Source organism: Protobothrops mucrosquamatus, unplaced genomic scaffold (assembly GCF_001527695.2).
Source record: "Protobothrops mucrosquamatus isolate PMUCROS unplaced genomic scaffold, P.Mucros_1.0 scaffold_257, whole genome shotgun sequence".
NCBI classification, from domain to species: domain Eukaryota; kingdom Metazoa; phylum Chordata; class Lepidosauria; order Squamata; family Viperidae; genus Protobothrops; species Protobothrops mucrosquamatus.
Window position 1 is genome coordinate 258,752 of NW_015386333.1, and position 19,919 is coordinate 278,670.

General features: G+C 38.0%; 1 protein-coding gene across 1 annotated transcript in view; it reads right to left on the minus strand.

The window, feature by feature from the left end:
• GPATCH8 (G-patch domain containing 8) overlaps positions 1-19,919 on the minus strand; it is a 127,742-nt gene that overhangs the window by 56,105 nt on the left and 51,718 nt on the right. The window contains exons 2-3 of the mRNA XM_015831461.1: positions 19,277-19,351; positions 9,508-9,580 (exon numbers count right to left, since the gene is read on the minus strand). Of these exons, the coding sequence (XP_015686947.1) occupies positions 9,508-9,580; positions 19,277-19,351 (148 nt within the window). The remainder of the gene's footprint in view (positions 1-9,507; positions 9,581-19,276; positions 19,352-19,919) is intronic.

Genomic DNA, 19,919 nt, shown 5'->3' on the forward strand with positions numbered 1-19,919 from the left:
GCTCATTGCTGCTGCCGCCGCCCGGTTCATTCCCGCGGCCGCCGCCGCGGCCGCCACACTCATTGCCGCTGCCGCCGCCCGGTTCATTCCCGCCGCCGCCGCCGCTCGAGATGCTGACTCGAGTATAAGCCGAGGGGGGCATTTTTCAGCCCCAAAAATGGGCTGAAAAACTCGGCTTATACTCGAGTATATACGGTACATCTTTACAGAAATACAGAACAATGATGAAAAATGTCTTGAATGCATTTGGGTCAATATAAAAGGAAACAAAATGAGATTGCCTTAGTATATACTATAGGTCACCCTACTAAACAGAGGAAATAAAACTTTTTGCTAGTAAGTTAACTAAGGTATGTAGGAAGCACATCATAATAGTAATGGAAGACAACTATCCCGTCATCAACTAGAAGACAAACTCTGCACCAAGTGGAAGATCAACAGGTTCCTGACAAACCTAGCAGACATCTTTGTAGTAGAGAAGGGACCTAGGGGTCAGCCATATTGTATTTAATTCTCATTAAGAGAGATGAAATGACAGAAGGTGTTGGAGTTACAGGAACCTTGGGGGAGAGTGATCATGCAGTATTGGAATTCAACATTATGCAAGGACAAGCAATAGAACAAAGTCAAACTACAGTCTTGTATTTTAAGAGTGCTGATTTCAATAAACTTAGAGCTTGAGAAATTTTGAAAAAGGAAATTATAAAAGCCCAGTCTAGCATAATTCCAATGAAGAAGAAAAATAACAGCTCTCAAAAGAAACCAGTATGGCTGCACAAAGAACTCTCAGATAAATTAAAAGACAAAAAGGACAAGTATAGAAAGTGGAAAGAGGGGCATATAACTAAAGCAGAATATCAGCAAATAGCCCAAGTCTGCAAAGATAAACTGAGGAAAGCTAAGGCTCAAAATAAACCAAGGCTTGTGACAAAAGTCAGAAATAACAAATACGCTTCTTTCAACATGTAAAAAACAATTGGCCCATTAATAGGAGAAAGTGGCAAGAAGGTAACAAGCAACAGGGAGAAAGTAAAACTACTTAACATTTTTTGCATCTATCTTTACACAAAAGGAAAAAACAGTCCACCCTATCAGAAACAGCACCATGAAAAACAGTGAAATAAGTATTTAATCCCCTATCAATCAGCAAGGTATCTGGCTCCCAGGTGTCTTTTATACAGGCAACGAGCTGAGATTAGGAGCACTCTGTTAAAGGGAGTGCTGCTAATCTCAGCTTGTTACCTGCATAAAAGACAACTGTCCACAGAAGCAATCAATCAATCAGATTCCAAACTCTCCACCATTGCCAAGACCAAAAAGCTGTCCAAGGATGTCGGGGACATGATTGTACACCTACACAAGGCTGGAATGGGCTACAAGACTATTGTCAAGCAGCTTGGTGAGAAGATGACAACAGTTGGTGTAATTATTTGCAAATGGAAGAAACACAAAATAACTGTCAATCTCCCTCGGTCGGGGGCTCCATGCAAGATCTCACCTCGTGGAGTTTCAATGATCAAGAGAATCGTGAGAAATCAGCCAGAACTACATGGGAGGATCTTGTCAATGATCTCAAGGCAGCTGGGACCATGGTCACCAAGAAAACAATTGGTAACACACTACGCTTTGAAAGACTGAAATCCTGCAGCGCCCACAAGGTCCTCCTGCTCAAGAAAGCATATGTACAGGCCCATCTGAAGTTTGCCAATGAACATCTGAATGATTCAGAGGAGAACTGGGTGAAAGCGTTGTGGTCAGATGAGACAAAAATCGAGCTCTTTGGCATCAACTCAACTCGCCGTATTTGGAGGAGGAGGAATGCTGCCTATGACCCCAAGAACACCATCCCCACCGTCAAATATGGAGATGGAAACATTATGCTTTGGGGGTGTTTTTCTGCTAAGGGGACAGGACAACTTCACTGCATCAAAGGGATAATGGATGGGGCCATGTACTGTTAAATCTTGGGTGAGAACCTCCTTCCTTCAGCCAGGGCATTGAAAATGGGTCGTGGATAGGTATTCCAGCATGGCAATGACCCAAAACACATGGCCAAGACAACAAAGGAGTGGCTCAAGAAGAAGCACATTAAGGTCCTGGAGTGGCCTAACCAGTCTCCAGGCCTTAATCCCATAGAAAATCTGTGGAGGGAGCTGAAGGTTCGAGCTGCCAAATGTCAGCCTCGAAACCTTAATGACTTGGAGAGGATCTGCAAAGAGGAGTGGGACAAAATCCCTCCTGAGATGTGTGCAAACCTGGTGGTCAACTACAAGAAACGTCTAATCTCTGTGATTGCCAAGAAGGATTTTGTCACCAAGTACTAAGTCATGTTTTATGAAGGGGTCAAATACTTATTTCACTCATTAAAATGCAAGTCAATTTATAACTTTTTTGAAATGCATTTTTCTGGACTTTTGTTGTTATTCTGTCTCTCACTGTTAAAATAAATCTACCGTTAAAATTATAGACTGATCATTTCTTTGTCAGTGGGCAAATGTACCAAATTGACCATCGATGCAGCAATATTATATTCTTGTGGACATTAAAGTGCCATAAACACTTAATCCTTCTGAATCATTTTAATGAGTTTTCCTGTTCCCTGTTATACCATTTTGTTTTACTGTCAATCACTTTATGAAACAAACTATTTGTTTATTATCCTTTCTTTTTATATGTCACCATGGGATGTTTCAGGAAGAAGGTAAAACAAAAACACTCTCTTGCTGGTTGTTACCTGAACAAATTCATATTTTTGGCAATTGTTACCTGAACAAATTCATATTTTTGCCCATGTAACGTTTTCAACTTCCTAGCCTTCAATCCTAGGATTTCCTGTAATCTCCAGTACAAACACTAATTATGTCCTACCTACTTTGCTTTTCTAGAGATCAGCCTGGTTGGCTGTGGGTTATTGTCTCCATTTAGAGAAACAACTTTATTTTCAGTTTCGATCCCTCCGTTTCTAAATGAAAAAAATCTGTATGTTGTTTCAACATGATTTCTTGCTCTCACCATCCACAGACATCCCCCAATTTAGGGAAATAATTTATATACCAGAAGTGAATGATTAGCACTATGTATTGTATAGTACTTGAAATATGAATGTAATTATTACTTTTCTGAGTGTTAAGATTTTTTTTAATGAATAGCTTTCATTATCAAAGAAAAGACCTGCCAGTTTGCTAGGTCATAGAAAGCCAGTAAAAAAGAAAATGAGGAATATTATTCTCATGATTTACCAGGAAGCTTGATTACATTGTCATTATTGTTTATTTATTCTGTGTTACTTTATGTATTATTAGGAACTACTTCTTGACCAAATTAAGATGGGTGACCATATAAGTTTCTTTTTAGAGCATCAAGGTCACTTAGCAGAGGACGTTAACTAGAGACTACAGGTAGAATTTTGCAAAAATCTAGCATGAAAAATGGAATAAAATGGCTGAATTAGCTATATTAAATGTTTACACAAGTATGGAACAATTATGTTTTTTTAAAAATCCTGCTATATGGTATTTTCTCTAAGGAACAAAGAGTTAAAATACCTCTATTTTACTTATCAGAAATTTCAGTTCTCAGAGAAAAATATTCTATCTGCTCATCATTAATATATATAGTTGGAATTTTCTGGGGAAATTGTTTGGAATGACAAAGTTTTTTTATTAGGCATTAAATCAGACTTGGACATTTTACAGCCCATTGGCCACATCTGGCCCATAGGCTGTCCCTGTCTGGCTTGCAGCAGCAATGGTAATGGGGGATGCAGGGGAAATTTAATTCCCAATTTTTCATTGGGAAAATTAATTGCCCATGCTTGCATTAAACCACAGAGAGAGAGAACAGTTCTAAGAATTCAGCTACTGTGATTTGTAAACAGAGGATATAGGATTCAGTATAACATATAAACTTTCCTATTTTGTCATATTAATGAATGTTGAACCACCCAGAACTGTTTCAGTTACTTCATGATGCAAGAACTTCGAAATTAATATTAGACTTTTACCACTGCATCACATAAGATAAAAATTATCAAATGAAGAATGCAGCACACTGAAAATGTTGGCTTCATTTAAAAAAGAAAGTGGGTGAATTCAATCAGAACTTTAAACTATAGACTAACCTCAAATCAAACTCTGATTCATCTTATTTTCATGAATAATCTTGGATAGCACAAATATGTCATAGAAATTCTTAGAAAATAAAATAAAAATGGTAGGTGGCAGGTAGGTTTTGTCTATAAATACACAAATGGTCCTAAGATAATAAAGGTAAACCTTAGGCTGACAAGGAGTGTTGTGTTATCTAAAAAAAGTGGCAGAAACAACTTTGCATTTGTCTTTAAGTAAACTGATGTTTTGTGACTGGCAATACCTGTTATGGTGGTAACATTGTAAATGGGAAAGCCTCTACCATAGCAGCCATTTTCCCTCATTATGCACAACATAAATGTAATCGAGTCCAATTGTCCCTAAATGAACAGGTCCTACAGTAGCTCACCCATCATGCTTTAACTACCAGTTTTAATGGTGATTTCTTGTAATACACTTTTGCATGAAACATGAACGTTTCAGAGCTAAAGTGCATTATAATGCTAGATTTAATACTACTTTTAATAATTATCATGAAGTTGCTTCAGAACCCTGCCACTATTACAAATGGAAATATTAAAAATGACCAAAAGGAATATTTAATAATCTTATGTGTATTATAGCTGCTTTAGAAAGTTATTATATAGTGAAATAAAAAAATATTACAGGTATTACCAAAAATCTGGATATTCCTTTGCATATCTGCAAGCTAAGCTCTTTCAATATAACGATTTCCCATATCTAATGAAAGGTTTTTTTTAAAAAAAAACACAGCCCATTATTAGAAGAATTTTGAATTAAAAGTAATAGATGACTCCAGCATTTACTGCTTTTCAGAAGCAAATATTATAAAGAAACAAAAATGGACAGTTCTAGAGTTTCAGTAAATCTAGTCTTTTGGATAGACATATCTGAGGAAATGTCATTGTAAAATATTTTAAATTCAGGGCATGATTATATGTGCAGGGGAATGATCCAAGGGGCACACCACCATCCCTCAAAGGAAGCAATCCTCCAACTGGCTCAAAGCTGGGGCAAATTTTAAAGAGAAGATGCTTCCTCTTCCTTATACAGCAATCCTCCAGCTGGCTCACACATACATCTTCCCCATCAGAGAAATTAAGGGAATCCTACCTCCCTTTCCAAACAGTGGTGAATACAACCCTGCTTTCTCTCCTTGTGCTTTTTGGAAAGGATTGGAGCACAACACATGGGAGTTGCTGGTGGGCCAGAAGGAACCTTCTGTAGGGCCAGATGTAGCTTGTGGGCTGTAGTTTGGAGACCTCTTTTTAATGTACCATAAGGGGCTGGGTAGAGTTTAATATACCAATTCTCATTAGACAGGAATCTTAAAATGAGCCTTCTAGATAGAGCTTCTATGCAGGAGTTCAGATTATGTTCCGATTCATGTCACCGGGAACATATAAATAATGAAAGCTAATAGACAATAGCTTTCAAAAGAGGTTCTTCAAAGTGCACTATGGTATTTATGAAGCCCTTTTTGAATCATTATAGCAACCATAGACTTTTCAGACTCACATGGCTGCTTTAGAAATTGCTCCTGCATTCTGCATGTACAGGCATACACCTCTGTTTTGCTTCTGTAACACATAGTGAAACAAAGCAACTATGAATGCATACAAATGCAATGACAGAAGGGAGAAGCCATTGCAAACCTGAGAAAAGACACGTTTTAATAATTAAAAAAAATACTAAAAACATTCTTGTATGCATTCCAGAGCACCTCTCTGAAGTATTTCCCCAAGATTTTAGCTTTAAATTGAAATTCAGTAAATATAGAATTTGTTAAATGTATGTGATAAAGTAGAAATACACACACACACACACACACACATATATGCAGGTGTGTGTGTTTAATCTGACATAATTTGCAGTTGCACAAATAAACACCAAACAACATATTTTGAGAATTCATGTTCTCATTATAACTTTTTGCAATTAATTTTGCTGTTTGAAAAGAACAGTCTTTTCAATTCTGGAATCATATGAAACCACTTCTATACTTTAGTCATATAAATATAGCTTAACTTGCTAGGCAGTGCTTACTTAATAATTACTCTGGATTGTTCATGCAGTACAAAAAACCCCTTATCCCTTTAATTAATAAGTAAGCTGCACTGGAGCATAATAGGAATGAAACATATTAGAGGATAGGCAATGTAGTAAGTTCCAATATATGTTTGGATTCTACTTTCAGAATGACCTTGTCATTCTGTTGTATAAATTGCTTTGCGGCTACTCACTAAATCTGTATTAGTTATTAAAAAAAAACATGATACCTAACTAAAATGTCCCACAGCTCAAAGAAAAAAGTAACACTCAATATATGTACATATAATATACCTAGGTCAGGGGTAGGCAACCTCGGCTCTTTTATGACTCATGGACTTCAACTATGCTGACTCGGGAATTCTGGGAGTTGAAGTCCATGAGTCATAAAAGAGCCGAGGTTGCCTACCCCTGACCTAGGTTATATGGGCTGATGTGAAATGGGGTGGGGAATCAAACTAGGAAGAAAAAATCAGAAGTTTGTATTGGGTCAATGCTAATTATAGTAAATATTCTTCTAAGCAAAATGTGTAACCTCTCATAAGCAACTTCAAATGAATAAATTGCAGTAAACAAATAATTTGCATTAATCAGATTTTTGTGGTTCTCAACCTTTGTAATGCCGCGACCCCATAATACAGTTCCCCATGTTGTGGTGACCCCCAACCACTTATACATCGCCAGGTGCCAGGGGCGTGGCCAAGTGGGTGTGGCCACCAAGTGGGCGTGGCCACCATGTTGTGGTGACCTCCAACCATAAAATTATTTTCATTGCTATTTCATAACTGTAATTTTGCTACGTTATGAATCGCAATGTAAATATCTGATATGCAGGATGTATTTTCATTGTTACAAATTGAACATAATTACAGCATAGTGATTATGCTTTCCTCTCTTCCTCTCTTCCCTCTCTTTCTCTCTTCCCTCTTTTTCCTTTCTTTCCTCTCCCTCTCTTTCTCCCTCTTTCTCTATCCTCTCCCTCTTTCTCTTCCCTTTCTCTTTCCTCTCTCTTTCTTTTTCTCTTTCTCTTCCCTCTTTCTCTTTCCTCTCTCTTTCTATCTTTCCTCTCCCTCTCACCCTTTCTCTTTCCTCTCCCTCTCTCCTCTCCTTCTCTCCTTTCTTTTTCCTCTCCCTTTCTCTCTTTCCTCTTTCTTTCCTCTCTTTCTTTCCTCTCCCTCTCTTCCCTCTTTCTCTTTCCTCTTTCTCTTTCTATCTTTCCTCTCTCTTTCCTCTCCCTCTTTCTTTCCTCTCTTTCTCTTTCCTCCCCTCTCTCTTTCCTCTCCCTCTCTCTCTTTCCTCTTTCCTCTCCCTCTTTCCTCTCTCCCTCTCTTTCCTTCTCCCTTTCTCTCTTTCCTCTCTTTCTCTTTCCTCTCTCTTCTCATTCTCTCTCTTCTCTTTCTCTCTCTTTCCCTCTTTCCACTTTTTCTCTTTCCTCTCCCCCTCTTTCTCTTTCTCTCTCTTTCCTCTCTTTCTCTCTCTCTTTCCTCTTTCTTTTCCTCTGTTTCTCTCTCTTTCTCTCTCTTACAGCAGTATCGTCGGGGGTCCCCGCCGCCCCCGGCCTCTGCGCATCCTCAGCCGAATGGGCGGGGAGGGGAGCAGGATGGGAGGCAGCGGTTCTGGCGGCGGCGGCCTGGCAGCATCGTTGGGGTTCTTCGCCGCCGCCCCCGGCCCGGCCGCCCCGCCAAATCCTCAGCCGAACGGGTGGGGAGCAGGACGGGAGGCAGCGGCAGCGGTAGCACGGCAGCATCGTTGGGGTTCCTCGCCGCTGCCCCCGGCCCGGCTGCCGCGTCCTCAGCCAAAGGGGTGGGGAGGGGGAGCAGGACGGGAGGCAGCGGCGGCGACACGGCAGCATCGTGGGGTTCCTCGCCGCCGGCCCCGGCCGCCGCATCCTTAGCTAAAGGGGCGGGGAGAGGGAGCAGGACGGGAGGCAGCGGCTCCGGCGGCAGCAGCAGGGCAGCAGCATCGGGGTCCCTGCCGTCCCCGGCCCGTCCGCCGCCCCCGCTGGGACTCCGCGCTGCCCGGCCTCACCCTCAGCCCATCGATGGAGCTGCGGTGGAGGCAGCACCCGCCTGAGCCGCCTGGGGGACAGCAGGAGGAAGGAGAGGAGGAGGACGAGGAAGCAGTCGCCCTAGCTGGGACTCCGCACTGTCCGGCCTCGCCCTCCGCCCATCCAATGGAGCTGCAGTGGGGGCTGGTGCCGTGCGGTCCCTGCCAGCCCCTCTGCCAGCCCGGCTGCCCCCCCAGGCACCCCTCTTGCTCCGGCACCCGCGCGAGCCACTTTGGAAGAAGAGGAGGGCAAGGAAGCCGCCGCCAGCGCCAGGCCCCAGGAGACAGCTCTCCTCTCCTACCTTTGCTGAATCTCCTTCTTCCTTCCCAGCAGCCTGGATTCCGGCGCACCTTCCCGGCCAGCGGGTCCAATGGTCGGGCTGGCTGGGGATCGCAGGGGCTGGTCTCCCTTGGGCCGCGGCTTTCGGGAGGGCTGGCCCGCTCAGCGGAGCCTCCAGCGGGCCTCTCCCAGCAGGGATCCCGGGGCTTGCCTGGGCGGCTCCAAGGCCACGAGGCCGTGGCCGCGCTTCTCTCAGGGGGTGGAGCACCCGGGCGCAGGGCCAATCAGGAGCCCTGCAGGAGGTAAGTCCGCCTGAGAGAGAGAGAGAGAGAAGGGAAGCGAAAGTGCCTCTCTCTCTCTCTGCAAATGGCGGAGGCCGTGCGGAGACAGATGCGGAGCGGTATCTCGGTTCCTAATACCATCGGAAATATGTGTTTTCCGATGGTCTTAGGCGACCCCTGTGAAACAGTCGTTCAACCCCAAAGGGGTCGCGACCCACAGGTTGAGAACCGCTGATTTAGAGTAACATTACTATATTAGTTTCAAGCCTCAAATCTCCAATGCAGACAATATTCAATTTTAGTCTAATGCAATGCAGATAATATTCAATTTTAGCCCTAAATGTAAGTATCTAAGGTTGAAAATCACCTCCTAAATTAAAAATAACTATTTTCTGGAGAGGAGACTTATTGCATTTTTTCTTCTGTTTCATCCACCAAAGGTGATAATAAATTCATGATGACACTAGAACTAAACAATTGTGTCCCTATCCATACAATATTCCTCCTGCAATATCAGGCTTTCAACTACCCTTAAATAAAACCTGGTATATATATATATACATAATTCAGAATACAGACCACATATTTGACTGATATATATGAAGAGAAACTGAGTGTAATAATGATAAATGTAAAACTCAATAAGTACAAGGGCAAGAAGGGAGGGGAAGAATCTAAACTGGAAATCTAACTTGAAGGACAAGAATATTTTAATGGTTAGGGTTTGTTTTTTTTTACTTACCTTGAAGAGATTTCCCCAAGCCTTGACCCAGCTTCCAACCATGCTTCTGTAGCAAGCGGTGTCCAATATTATCCTGACAGACAGAAGAGAGAAACAAACCAAAAATATTCCAATAATATATTCTTCTTTTACAATGACATTTCAACACATGGCGAACAAGGTAATTTTCTACATGTATGCATGCAAAATAAATGAAATAAGAACTACTTAGGGACAACAATTGCCCAATAAAAGGGAAAAGATATTTATATAAAAACAAAACAAAAAACTAGAACACCTGCTGGTAAGATTTTTCCACAGGAACAGAGTTCAGGAAGGATCATCATACTTTCTGATGGTGTGCTGGGCAACTTTTGTGCATAATAGGAAAAAAAGCAATGGGGAAAAATGAAGAAATTGACATTTAAAAAGCATTAAATCAATCTAGTTTATACAATCATATCCATCACCTAAAAAGCACCACTTGATTTTTGTAAAAAAAACAAAAACAAAAAAAACTAACAATGTGTTTAGTTTATTTTTTACTTGTTTGTGTGCCAGACTTTGAAGAGACCACATTAAGTTGTTAAGTGTCAGACTTGCCCCACCACTAGAAACCAAAACACAATCAGAGCAAAATCTATGTTAGATTTGATTGGTTTTTTACAAATTAAAAAAAAACATACATACAAATATCTATATATGTAGTGTATGTGTGTGTATGTGTGTGTGTATATATGTATATATATATATATGTAGTATATGTATATATATATGCACACAGATATATATAAACATATATAAACATATACATATATACAGACACACACACACACATATGTGTATATATATATATACACACACACATACATAACACACACACACGTATATATGAAAATTAAAACATGCAGCCATTATTGAACTGAAAGAATACAGCAAAGTTAGTAAAAATACAAAGTTCAAATTTAAAATATTAACAAATTAGAAATAATTAAAATATATATAAATAAAATGAGCTCAAGCATAGACTGGATGATGCATTACACATATAAACTAACAGAAATACTAATATGTTAGGATGAACAGGCCTAGCAACAGGTTAAAACAGCAAGGAACCATTAGTGCTTGTAGGGACAAAACACAACAAGCATAATGTCTCATCTTTTAAAAAGAAAATCAAAATGGACTGAAATTAATAAGAGGTGTATGTAGCAATTCAATGTTAGCTTTTGACATAAAGATAAAGTAAGAAACTAGCATATACATAGCTAGGATTCCCACGTCCAGTAATATTAACAGGAAGGAGAGAAATTACAGGGAACTATATATGATAATTAATTCTTCCCTAATGAATCTCCCTTAAATACTCTCCCTAAAGTTATTTTCTTCACCTGGAATATAAACTGAAGAAATTAAATATAAATTAACTCCTCCCTTTCTTAACACTATCGTGTATCTTCTTCCATAATCCTTTCCTCTTATTTCAGCAATGGATCTCAGCACTAAACCTGATTTTAATGCTATTAGACAGAAGAGCTTTAAAAATAGAACCATAACTCTATCAATCTATTTCTTCTACCTGGATTCAATTATTCAATATTGTTTCATTTATTTCAGGGATGAACCCTAATTTAAATCCAGCCCTTCAGGTAGCCTTGTAGAAATAGGTGGCCTCTATATCTGTTGGTCTATAAATTCTATCACTCACTAGACCAGACATGGACAATGTGAGGCTCTTATTATTAAGATGTATATTCAGACAATTGTTATCAGTTTAATTGTATGTAAGAATATCCCTGAAATTTGGCCATCATGTAATGATAATGCACCTGTAATGCAGATATAAGATCCCCAGAGTCTCAGATGACAAAGCTAATGAAGTCCTCTTTTCTTAAAATCTCAAACAAATCTACCAGACATACTATAAAACAGCTGATTGGATAAGCCAAGAGTTTGATTCAACGGAGGGCAACTTTGTGTGTGTGTGTGTGTGTGTGTGTGTGTGTGTGTGTATGCAGGTGATAGTTGATACACATATACATAACTCCACGCATATCTACCTAGGCATCAATCCTACTAAAATCAGTGGAACTTATTTTTTAAATAACTACATACAATAGTTTTCTTTTAGGACTACTAGAGGGTTGAAAATAATAGTGGGACCATATATATGAAAAAATAAGAGGCTCATCAACTTCTCCTTTTTCCCAGGTTATCTATCTCCCCCTCCCCCACCTTCAATGATATTTATTGTTTTTTTGCTTCTGCTGTCCATGCTTAGTGTTTGCTTTACTGATTTCTAGTGGCTGAAGGAGCCTGAGAGATTGCCTCTTTGGTTGATATTTTCAATTTAAAACTTTTCTAAATCTTTTTAAATACTGAATTTTCTAAATATAGAAAAATGCAGCCATTTTGGATAGTTATTAACTGAATAGTGTTAGTATCAGACTAATACGTTCTGACAAAAAAAACTGTGTTTCTACTTCCATTCTTGCAAAAACGAACAATTACTGCTCAGATGAGACATTGTGCTAAACATGTTGTGTTATGAGAAGGCACTAAAAAGTAACAGACAAATGAAGCCATTATGCTACTTCCAGAAGCAGTGCAGGTGGAGTGAAAGCATTTCCATACGAACCTGGCTTTAAAAACTGGGCTGTCAAAAGAACAGTTAAATGTAACACAAAGTAAGAAACTGTCCAACCAGCTAGTGGTAATTTGTTGTTTTTAATTTGTTTGTCTTTGTTTTTATTCACTGCTTGCAAATAATGTTTTTAAAAAGAATGAACGCATAAAATAAACACAAGACTAGCAGGGAATTTTAACAGCATTGTGACTGACATTGTGAAAGAGGAGGAGCAGGGAGAGAAACAAACATTAAAACTTAACATAGGGAAAGAGAATAAAACTGAGGATGGTTATACACATTAGCACCACACTTGCCAAGCCACTCAAGAGACTGTGTACTCTTCAACATACAAATTCAAGTTTCTAGTCTATAAAAATCCTATAACTTATGGAGATGTGCAAAATTTTCAGATTTTACATTATTCTTCTGTGGATAAAACAGGCACTCAGATCAAAACATTTCTTTTAAAAAAGTAATAGGTAAGGGTGTTTCACTAGGTATCTTCAGCAATTAACTGTCTCCCACTAAATTCTGTTACACATTTGAGGGATATAGAGATATAAAGGCTTATAAATACAAAGTTCAATTAAATTAGCTCAAAAAGATTTGTGTTTAATACAATAAAATACTGTCACTATCACCTCCTGAGTGGCTCCAAAAGGGATACTGACTGTGCATCAAAGGATTTAAAAGTGGGAACAGCTAGGTGCTATAAAGGGTGCTTCCATGCAAAATAGGAGGAAAAAAAGCCCCAAACAAAAACTTAGAGCTTACTGCATGACACAATGAAGGCAAGAGAGAAAAAGCCCAAGAGTAGTGCTACATCATTCAGCATCTGCAGAAAGCACAATATTTAGAGTGCTTGGCAATATACAGGCTGCTGCTAAGTATCAAATTGGCAGCGCTATACAGATATCATTTTGGATCCAGGGAGTCCACAGATCAGTATAGATGTGCAATGTGATGAAAACTAAATTCCAAAATTACAATATTCTTCTTTTTGCATTCCACAAGGGGGCTTGAGAAATAATTTTGATCAGCATCATCTTGCCTACAATATTGATGGTCATAAACACTAATATATGACATGAGTAGAGCAAGAAAAAAAATATGAAACTAAACTATCTCTCAATAAAATGTTAAAATAGCCTTGCTACTATGAAGCATAATAAATTGATATGGATAAAAGGGGGGATTGTTTGTTAAGTATTTGTTTGTTAAGTATTTTCTAAAACTGCTGCCCTTTCGCAATATAAATGGTTAAAACTGAAATCATTACAGAATAAGAGCTAATTTGTGGGGGAAATCTAGTATCTAGTCAGGCTCTGCATAGCAGAGGATAAAAAAAAAGAAAATTGAAGTAAATAGCCCCTATTTTTAACAGGAAAAGGTATAAAACCTTCTTCCCATATGTGAGTTCCACCTTTTCATTTTTTCCCCAATAGAACTGAAATTGGTAGAGTCTAAGACAGTGATGGTGAACCTTTTAGAAACCGAGTGCCCAAAAACTGGCCTCACCCTGCTCCACCCCCTGCCCCGCCCCCACCCCACCTGCCCACAGGGCCACTCACCATCTCCAGGGCCCATTGCAGATTGCCCAGGCAGCCCAGCAGCGCCATAGTGGCCACGCCCTCTGCCCACGCCCTGCAGCATCAACTGTGCGGGATGGGACATGAGGGCAGAGTCTTGTCTACGCTGCCTGGCTGCCATGTCCTTGGCTGCGCTGCTCCATGTGAGCCACGCTCGGGGACGACTCTCCTCCAGGGGGGCTGCTGGTGAGGAGGGGGTCGTGGGGGAAGGCGAGGCTGGGGCAACGGCACGTGTGCCCACAGAGAGGGCTCCGAGTACCGCCTCTGGCACACGTGCCATAGGTTCGCCACCACTGGTCTAAGAGGTATCAGACAAGGATTCAGCTTCAGTCTCATCCCTTAGTCTTTGTTAAAAGAGGATTTTACAAGAAATCAGCCTGCCCCAAAGTATAATACTTCATCTTAAGCAACTTTTAAACAAGTTACTTTTGAGCCAAAAGTGAATGCTAGAATTACATGGTTGTATAGTAAATAATTTTCATTTTGTTCTGTCACTCAGAATAAGACAGAGATTAGAATATCACTTTTCCTATTTCCTGAATATTTTCTGAGTGCTGTCTATATTTGTAATAATCAATTTTTAAAAAGCATCCTAAGGGTTATACCCCACTGCTTCAATTGACCAGAAGAATGGACACAACTGGCTGTTCAGATTTTCTTTGCCTCACACAGCTACTAAAGTTCTCTTAAACCTTCAGTTCTGGGAAATGAGGAACAGATTTGCTGTTCATAGGGGTAGATGGTAAATTTGTGTCCATATGGGTGGAATATTATTAGATCTATCAGCAGAATAGTAGCCCTAGATTTAATCCTCTCACAATTAACACTACAAAATAAGATAGGTTACCAAAAATAAGAAAAAATATGAAGATAAGCTGACTTCTATAAAACCAGGTGCTTAAAGAATGTTCCAACTTGGAGGGATTCATCCCATTCTTAAAATAACTAGTTTTTTGGTTAAAGGACTGATAATCTGAAATCTCTTCAAACCTGCGGATTCAGTTACCTAGTTACCAACCTAATTTCCTTTCTCAATATTAAGCAATATATTCTCTCATAATAGTATCACAAAGGAAATGGACCTAAAACATAAGCTTACCTGTGTGTATAGCACAGTAGTGGAAAGTAAGTTCCTTTTCCTATTTTCATTACCAAATGATGAATACTAATTTCAACTGCATCATTCTTAATCAATGCAGTGATCTGCAGACTCCCAAACCAATCTTTTTACAGCTACCATCCAGTTCTGTTCTGTAGCAATACAAATCAGGATCACATCAAACGATAATGCTGCAGAGCCACATATAAATTTAACTGTGTTCCCAAGCAAAGCCATTCCCCAGAGAATTTTCTAAAATTATCTGTGCTCCCCCTTCGATTTTACTGCCAGATCCAATTGATCCCAATAGTTTTCAACAAGTTAAACCCACTTATACTTTAGAAGACTTTACCTATTATTGTCCAGTGCTATGTAAAACCATTTTTTAGTTCCAGCTGAAAAAAAGGATTTTATTTACTAGGAAAATGTTTACAACACAAATAAACATTACTGTATTACTACCTGAAAGTGAACAAATACTTTGTGAAATAAAATCTTAACTTTTGCACCAAATATAAGCACATGAAATAAATATGTAATGCAGCACAATGTTTAGTACTTTCATCACTAGACAAAAAAGGGAACAAAAGAGTTGACAAAAACAAAAGTAATTCACTTTAAAACCAACCCACAGTTGGTTCCTCTAGCTTCCTGCAAGAACCATCCCTCTCTATGAGCTGGCTGCTGGCTCTGACATTCGCCTGCAAAAACAGTCAGAGCTGAAAAAATAAAGGCAACCATTGAAATAGCAAGTCACAAGACATTCTTCTAAACATTGGATTTAAATTATGGTGAACCTGTAAAAGTATTTTTCTCCTGTTAATGATTAAACAATCTTAATTATTTTGTTAATACCTAAAAGTCAGTTGATTAAATAGTTTTTGGTCTTTTCAGATCTCAATTCTATCCTCATATATTTATCTTAATTCCTCTCTGAAATTTTCTGAAATATTTCTGTAAAGGGCAGAATTCACATACCCATTAAATCCTAACTTTTGTTTATAAGCCACAATGGGTTTTATTTGTATTAGAATAAAGCAACCTTTGTGCTTTATCACAAGTCATTTTTTTCAAGAAGTGGTATAACAACAGTTACCTACTTTAATAATCAAGAGAAGTTTTGGTTGAGATCACACCAGTTTTAAATTTCTAAACATCAGAGACAGCCACTGAATTCCAAAAATCTAGTTCAATTTTTTTTACATCAACTCTGAATAACCTATTTTTGAGATAAATTATGATGACTGAAAATAGGTTGACTTAAATCTGAGTTCTATAAATTCGTATTTATTTTCCACTAAAATCAATGAAGTTTAAATAGGATCTGTAATAAATTTGTCCAATTCCAAAATTTAAATAACTTATTCTGGATCCAAACAATACAAAGAACAAGAATTAATCATTTGCAGAAAGTTAAGAAAAGGATATAGCATGGAGCACTTTAGCAGTACTTACAGATTCTAGAATCTTTACTCCTGAGAAAGAATGTAAACTCAAAACATGTTTTTAGACTTTTGGGAAAGTTGGTTTTTAAGAATATGGATTTAGTTTATTATGCAGATCTGTGGGTCAGAATCAAATATTTGGGCACTTATGATCCTTTGAAAGTTACAATGTGTCTTGATGCACCGCAATGAAATAGCACTGGGGCTTTCCAATTACATTTCTTTTAGGATGGTCAGCAATATATATATATATGTTATGAGCATTATGATTATGGATCACAGAGGCATTTACCTTGTAATAACATTTCCAATATGCCATACAATATTGCTCCAATACTAACTATTTCATGACATTTGCACAGAGGGAAACTGGCTTTGCATTTCAATTGATGTGTGTGCTTATGCATGCAAACAAAACTGAATTATTCAACAGAATCAAATGCAGCTGCATCACCATTCTTCCCACCCTCTCTGCAGCATTATTTCTTGTGTCACCAATGATTATCATGCCTAATTCTAGCATCATGCCAGCACAATGAATAGATACTGAATGCAGTGTTTGTTGAACAGAAGAACAGAAATAAGAAAGGGGAAAGGGGGGGGGGGGCGGAGAAAGGGGAAGGAAGAAAGGAAACCCTAGAAAAGAAATTAAAAATGCAGACCGTGCAAATACAAACCAGGTCATGGCTGCTTAGCTAATTTGGACCAACTGCTGTGAAAGAAAAAATGTCGAACACCCCAAGTTGTGTAAATTTCTGTGAACATCTCAACACGCACACAAATACACACACAAACATCGATCTATTAAACAGGAAAGCAGGTATATATATTTAATCTGTGTATATATTTTAATCTGTGTAGGTATGGATATAGATATATACACAGATTAAAAATATATAGAATATATGGCTTCTTAATACTGTAGATTTTTAAGCATTCATCAATGCAATGAAATTTAGAATAATTTTCAACTGCCTTAACTTCACAGCTGAGGGCTATATGCATTAATGATCAAAAGAAGATACTACATTGTGAAATGGTAGGAATTGACTTAATATAGGTAAGAAATAAATACTGTGGTTTGAAAAATAATTAATCAGAAAAGTTGAGGAAGGCAACCACTGCTAATAATGATGGCTAAGTTACCCTGCCATTCCAATATAAGTACGGTAGTCCTCGACTTACGATCACAGTTGAGACCAAAATATCTATTGCTAAGCGAGACAGCTATTAAGTGAATTGTGCCCCATTTTATGACCTTTCTTGCCACAGTTATTAAGTGAATCACTGCAGTTGTTAAGTTAGTAGCACGGTTAAATGAACCTGTCTTCCCCATTGATTTTACTTGTCAGAAGGTTGTGAACATGACCCTGGGACACTGCAATCCTCATAATTATGAAACAGTTGTCAAATGTGAACATATGACCAAGGGGATGCTGCAACGGTCGTGTGAAAAATGGTCATAACGTTTTTTTTCAATAGTATTGTAACTTTGCAATGTCACTAAATGAACTGTTGTAAACTGAGGACTACCCATACTAGATTCAGACAAAGGTCCATGTGGCCTTGTTCTCTTCCCTACAGTTTTAGATAATCTACTTTTGAAATAATAAAAAAGAAACAAGGCAAAATAGTAGTATTCTTAGGGCTCCATTGATTCCAAGACTCCTAAGATTCCAGGATCTCATGGAATTGCCTTTATTACTTATTTCTTAGTTCTTTAATATAGAATTCCCTTACAGATTATGCTAAGAACCGATCAAACTATGTGTCTACCCGTAGTACAAAATTCCAAGGACAATTACAATTTGCATGAGGGAGAGGAAGGTAATCAAGGTGGCCCTTGTTCAACAATTATTTGTTTAGCAATTGTTTGAACTTATGACAGTACTGAACAAGTAGTGGTTATAACTATATTTATATCCTCATATTTATAGCCATTGGAGCTTTGTCCTCATCACTGTCATGTGATCATGATTTTCTTGTCAACTTCTGACAAGCAGTCAATAGGAATAGAATAGAATAGAATAACTTTATTGTCACTTTGAATGTACACTAATTGGCATACATTAAAATGAAATTTCGTTGCATACAGCTCTCAAATGGGAAGCCATCAGGAAGTCACATGTCACAGTAACATGTCATCATTTAATGATAGCAACCAGGACTGCCAGAACAGGCATGGTCATGTGACTTTTAAAAATTTAAAACCGTGTTGTTTAACTTAAGTTTCCAGTCCCAATTAGCATTGTTAAGCAAGTGCTACCTGTAAGCAGGAGGTTGGCAAATGCAAACCTGTTCTGAGACTAACAGGTGATGACAAGGTTAGGGTGCTTGGGGACTCCTAAGCTATAAGATATTGCACATCCAAAAAACTAAAGGGATATTCTTTATTCCAGTTCTGAAAATACTGGAAGGAGGGAAGTTACTTAGTTTTTATTTTTAGAGCCTCATCCAAATTCTTTAAACTGCTGAATTTCAAATAGATATTTATGCATTAGAAACTTTTTCAGAAGAAGAAAGCAATACATGATATGAGGAGAAAATTCAAAAATGAAAGATACATAAAAGAAAGAACAAGTGGAGAAGCACACAAGGCAGCGATTTCATCTTTCCTTCTCTGTAGCTTTTCTCTAGCAAATTCATAACAGAAGATCTTTTAAAATATAAAAAACTATGACAGTAATATTATTTTGTGATTGCCACTTATTTATGCTAATGTTGCTGTTTTTATTCTGTATTCTCCTCCCCTAGGCCAAACTAAATATATAAGACTTCTCAGTGTTCATTAATCTGGAAATTAAAGTAGTTATTTTGTTATCTGTTAGGCTTTTGATTTATTAATGTGATTTAAATACTTTTCAAAAGAACATTTAATGATCTATTTTATTTTAACATTAATGTAAGATAGGCAAATATACTAATATTCTAATAAGAATGTGACTAACCAAGCTGCATTTAAGACAAAGAATATGTGAGTACTACCTGGCCTTGTCAGGGGCTTGAAAATAAAAAAAATATGTCTTACCGACTCTATAGGCTTGTCTAATGATGCCTGCTCAATCTCCAAGTGGCCTTCTTCATACTGATCGAAGTGATTACCCTGCAAGAGAAGAATCATATATTTGTCCCTCATTGTGACATAAACAATTTTGCTTGAGTTACTGTTAAAATGCTCACTAACAATTACTACCTATAGTTTCTCAGCCTACTTCATCTATTAATTATAAGCTTTGTATTAGCTCAGTATTATCAGTTTACTATGTCTTAAAAGACAAAGAATTCTAATCTAGTTTTCAGTATCTATCACATAATACAACAACATATTTTACTAGACTTTAAATATCTTGAGATTACTTACTGATACGCCAAATCACCCAAACGTAGTTGTTGCTCCACAGAGCAACAGTTAACTGAATGTTAGATAAAGATGCATCACATTTCAAAGCAATTCAGTTCTCATATTTTGCAAATCTCATGTAAAGCAAACTCATTAAGCAGTTATTAAAATAAATTTTATAAATATCACAATAACATAGTATGACTATAAGTATCTATGCTGCCACGAATAAATTTCTATAAAAGGCAAATATAGCTTAGAATAGTTATAATTTTTTAATTTTGCCATATTTCTTTAGCCTCAAATATTTTTATTTGATTTTGAATCTGTT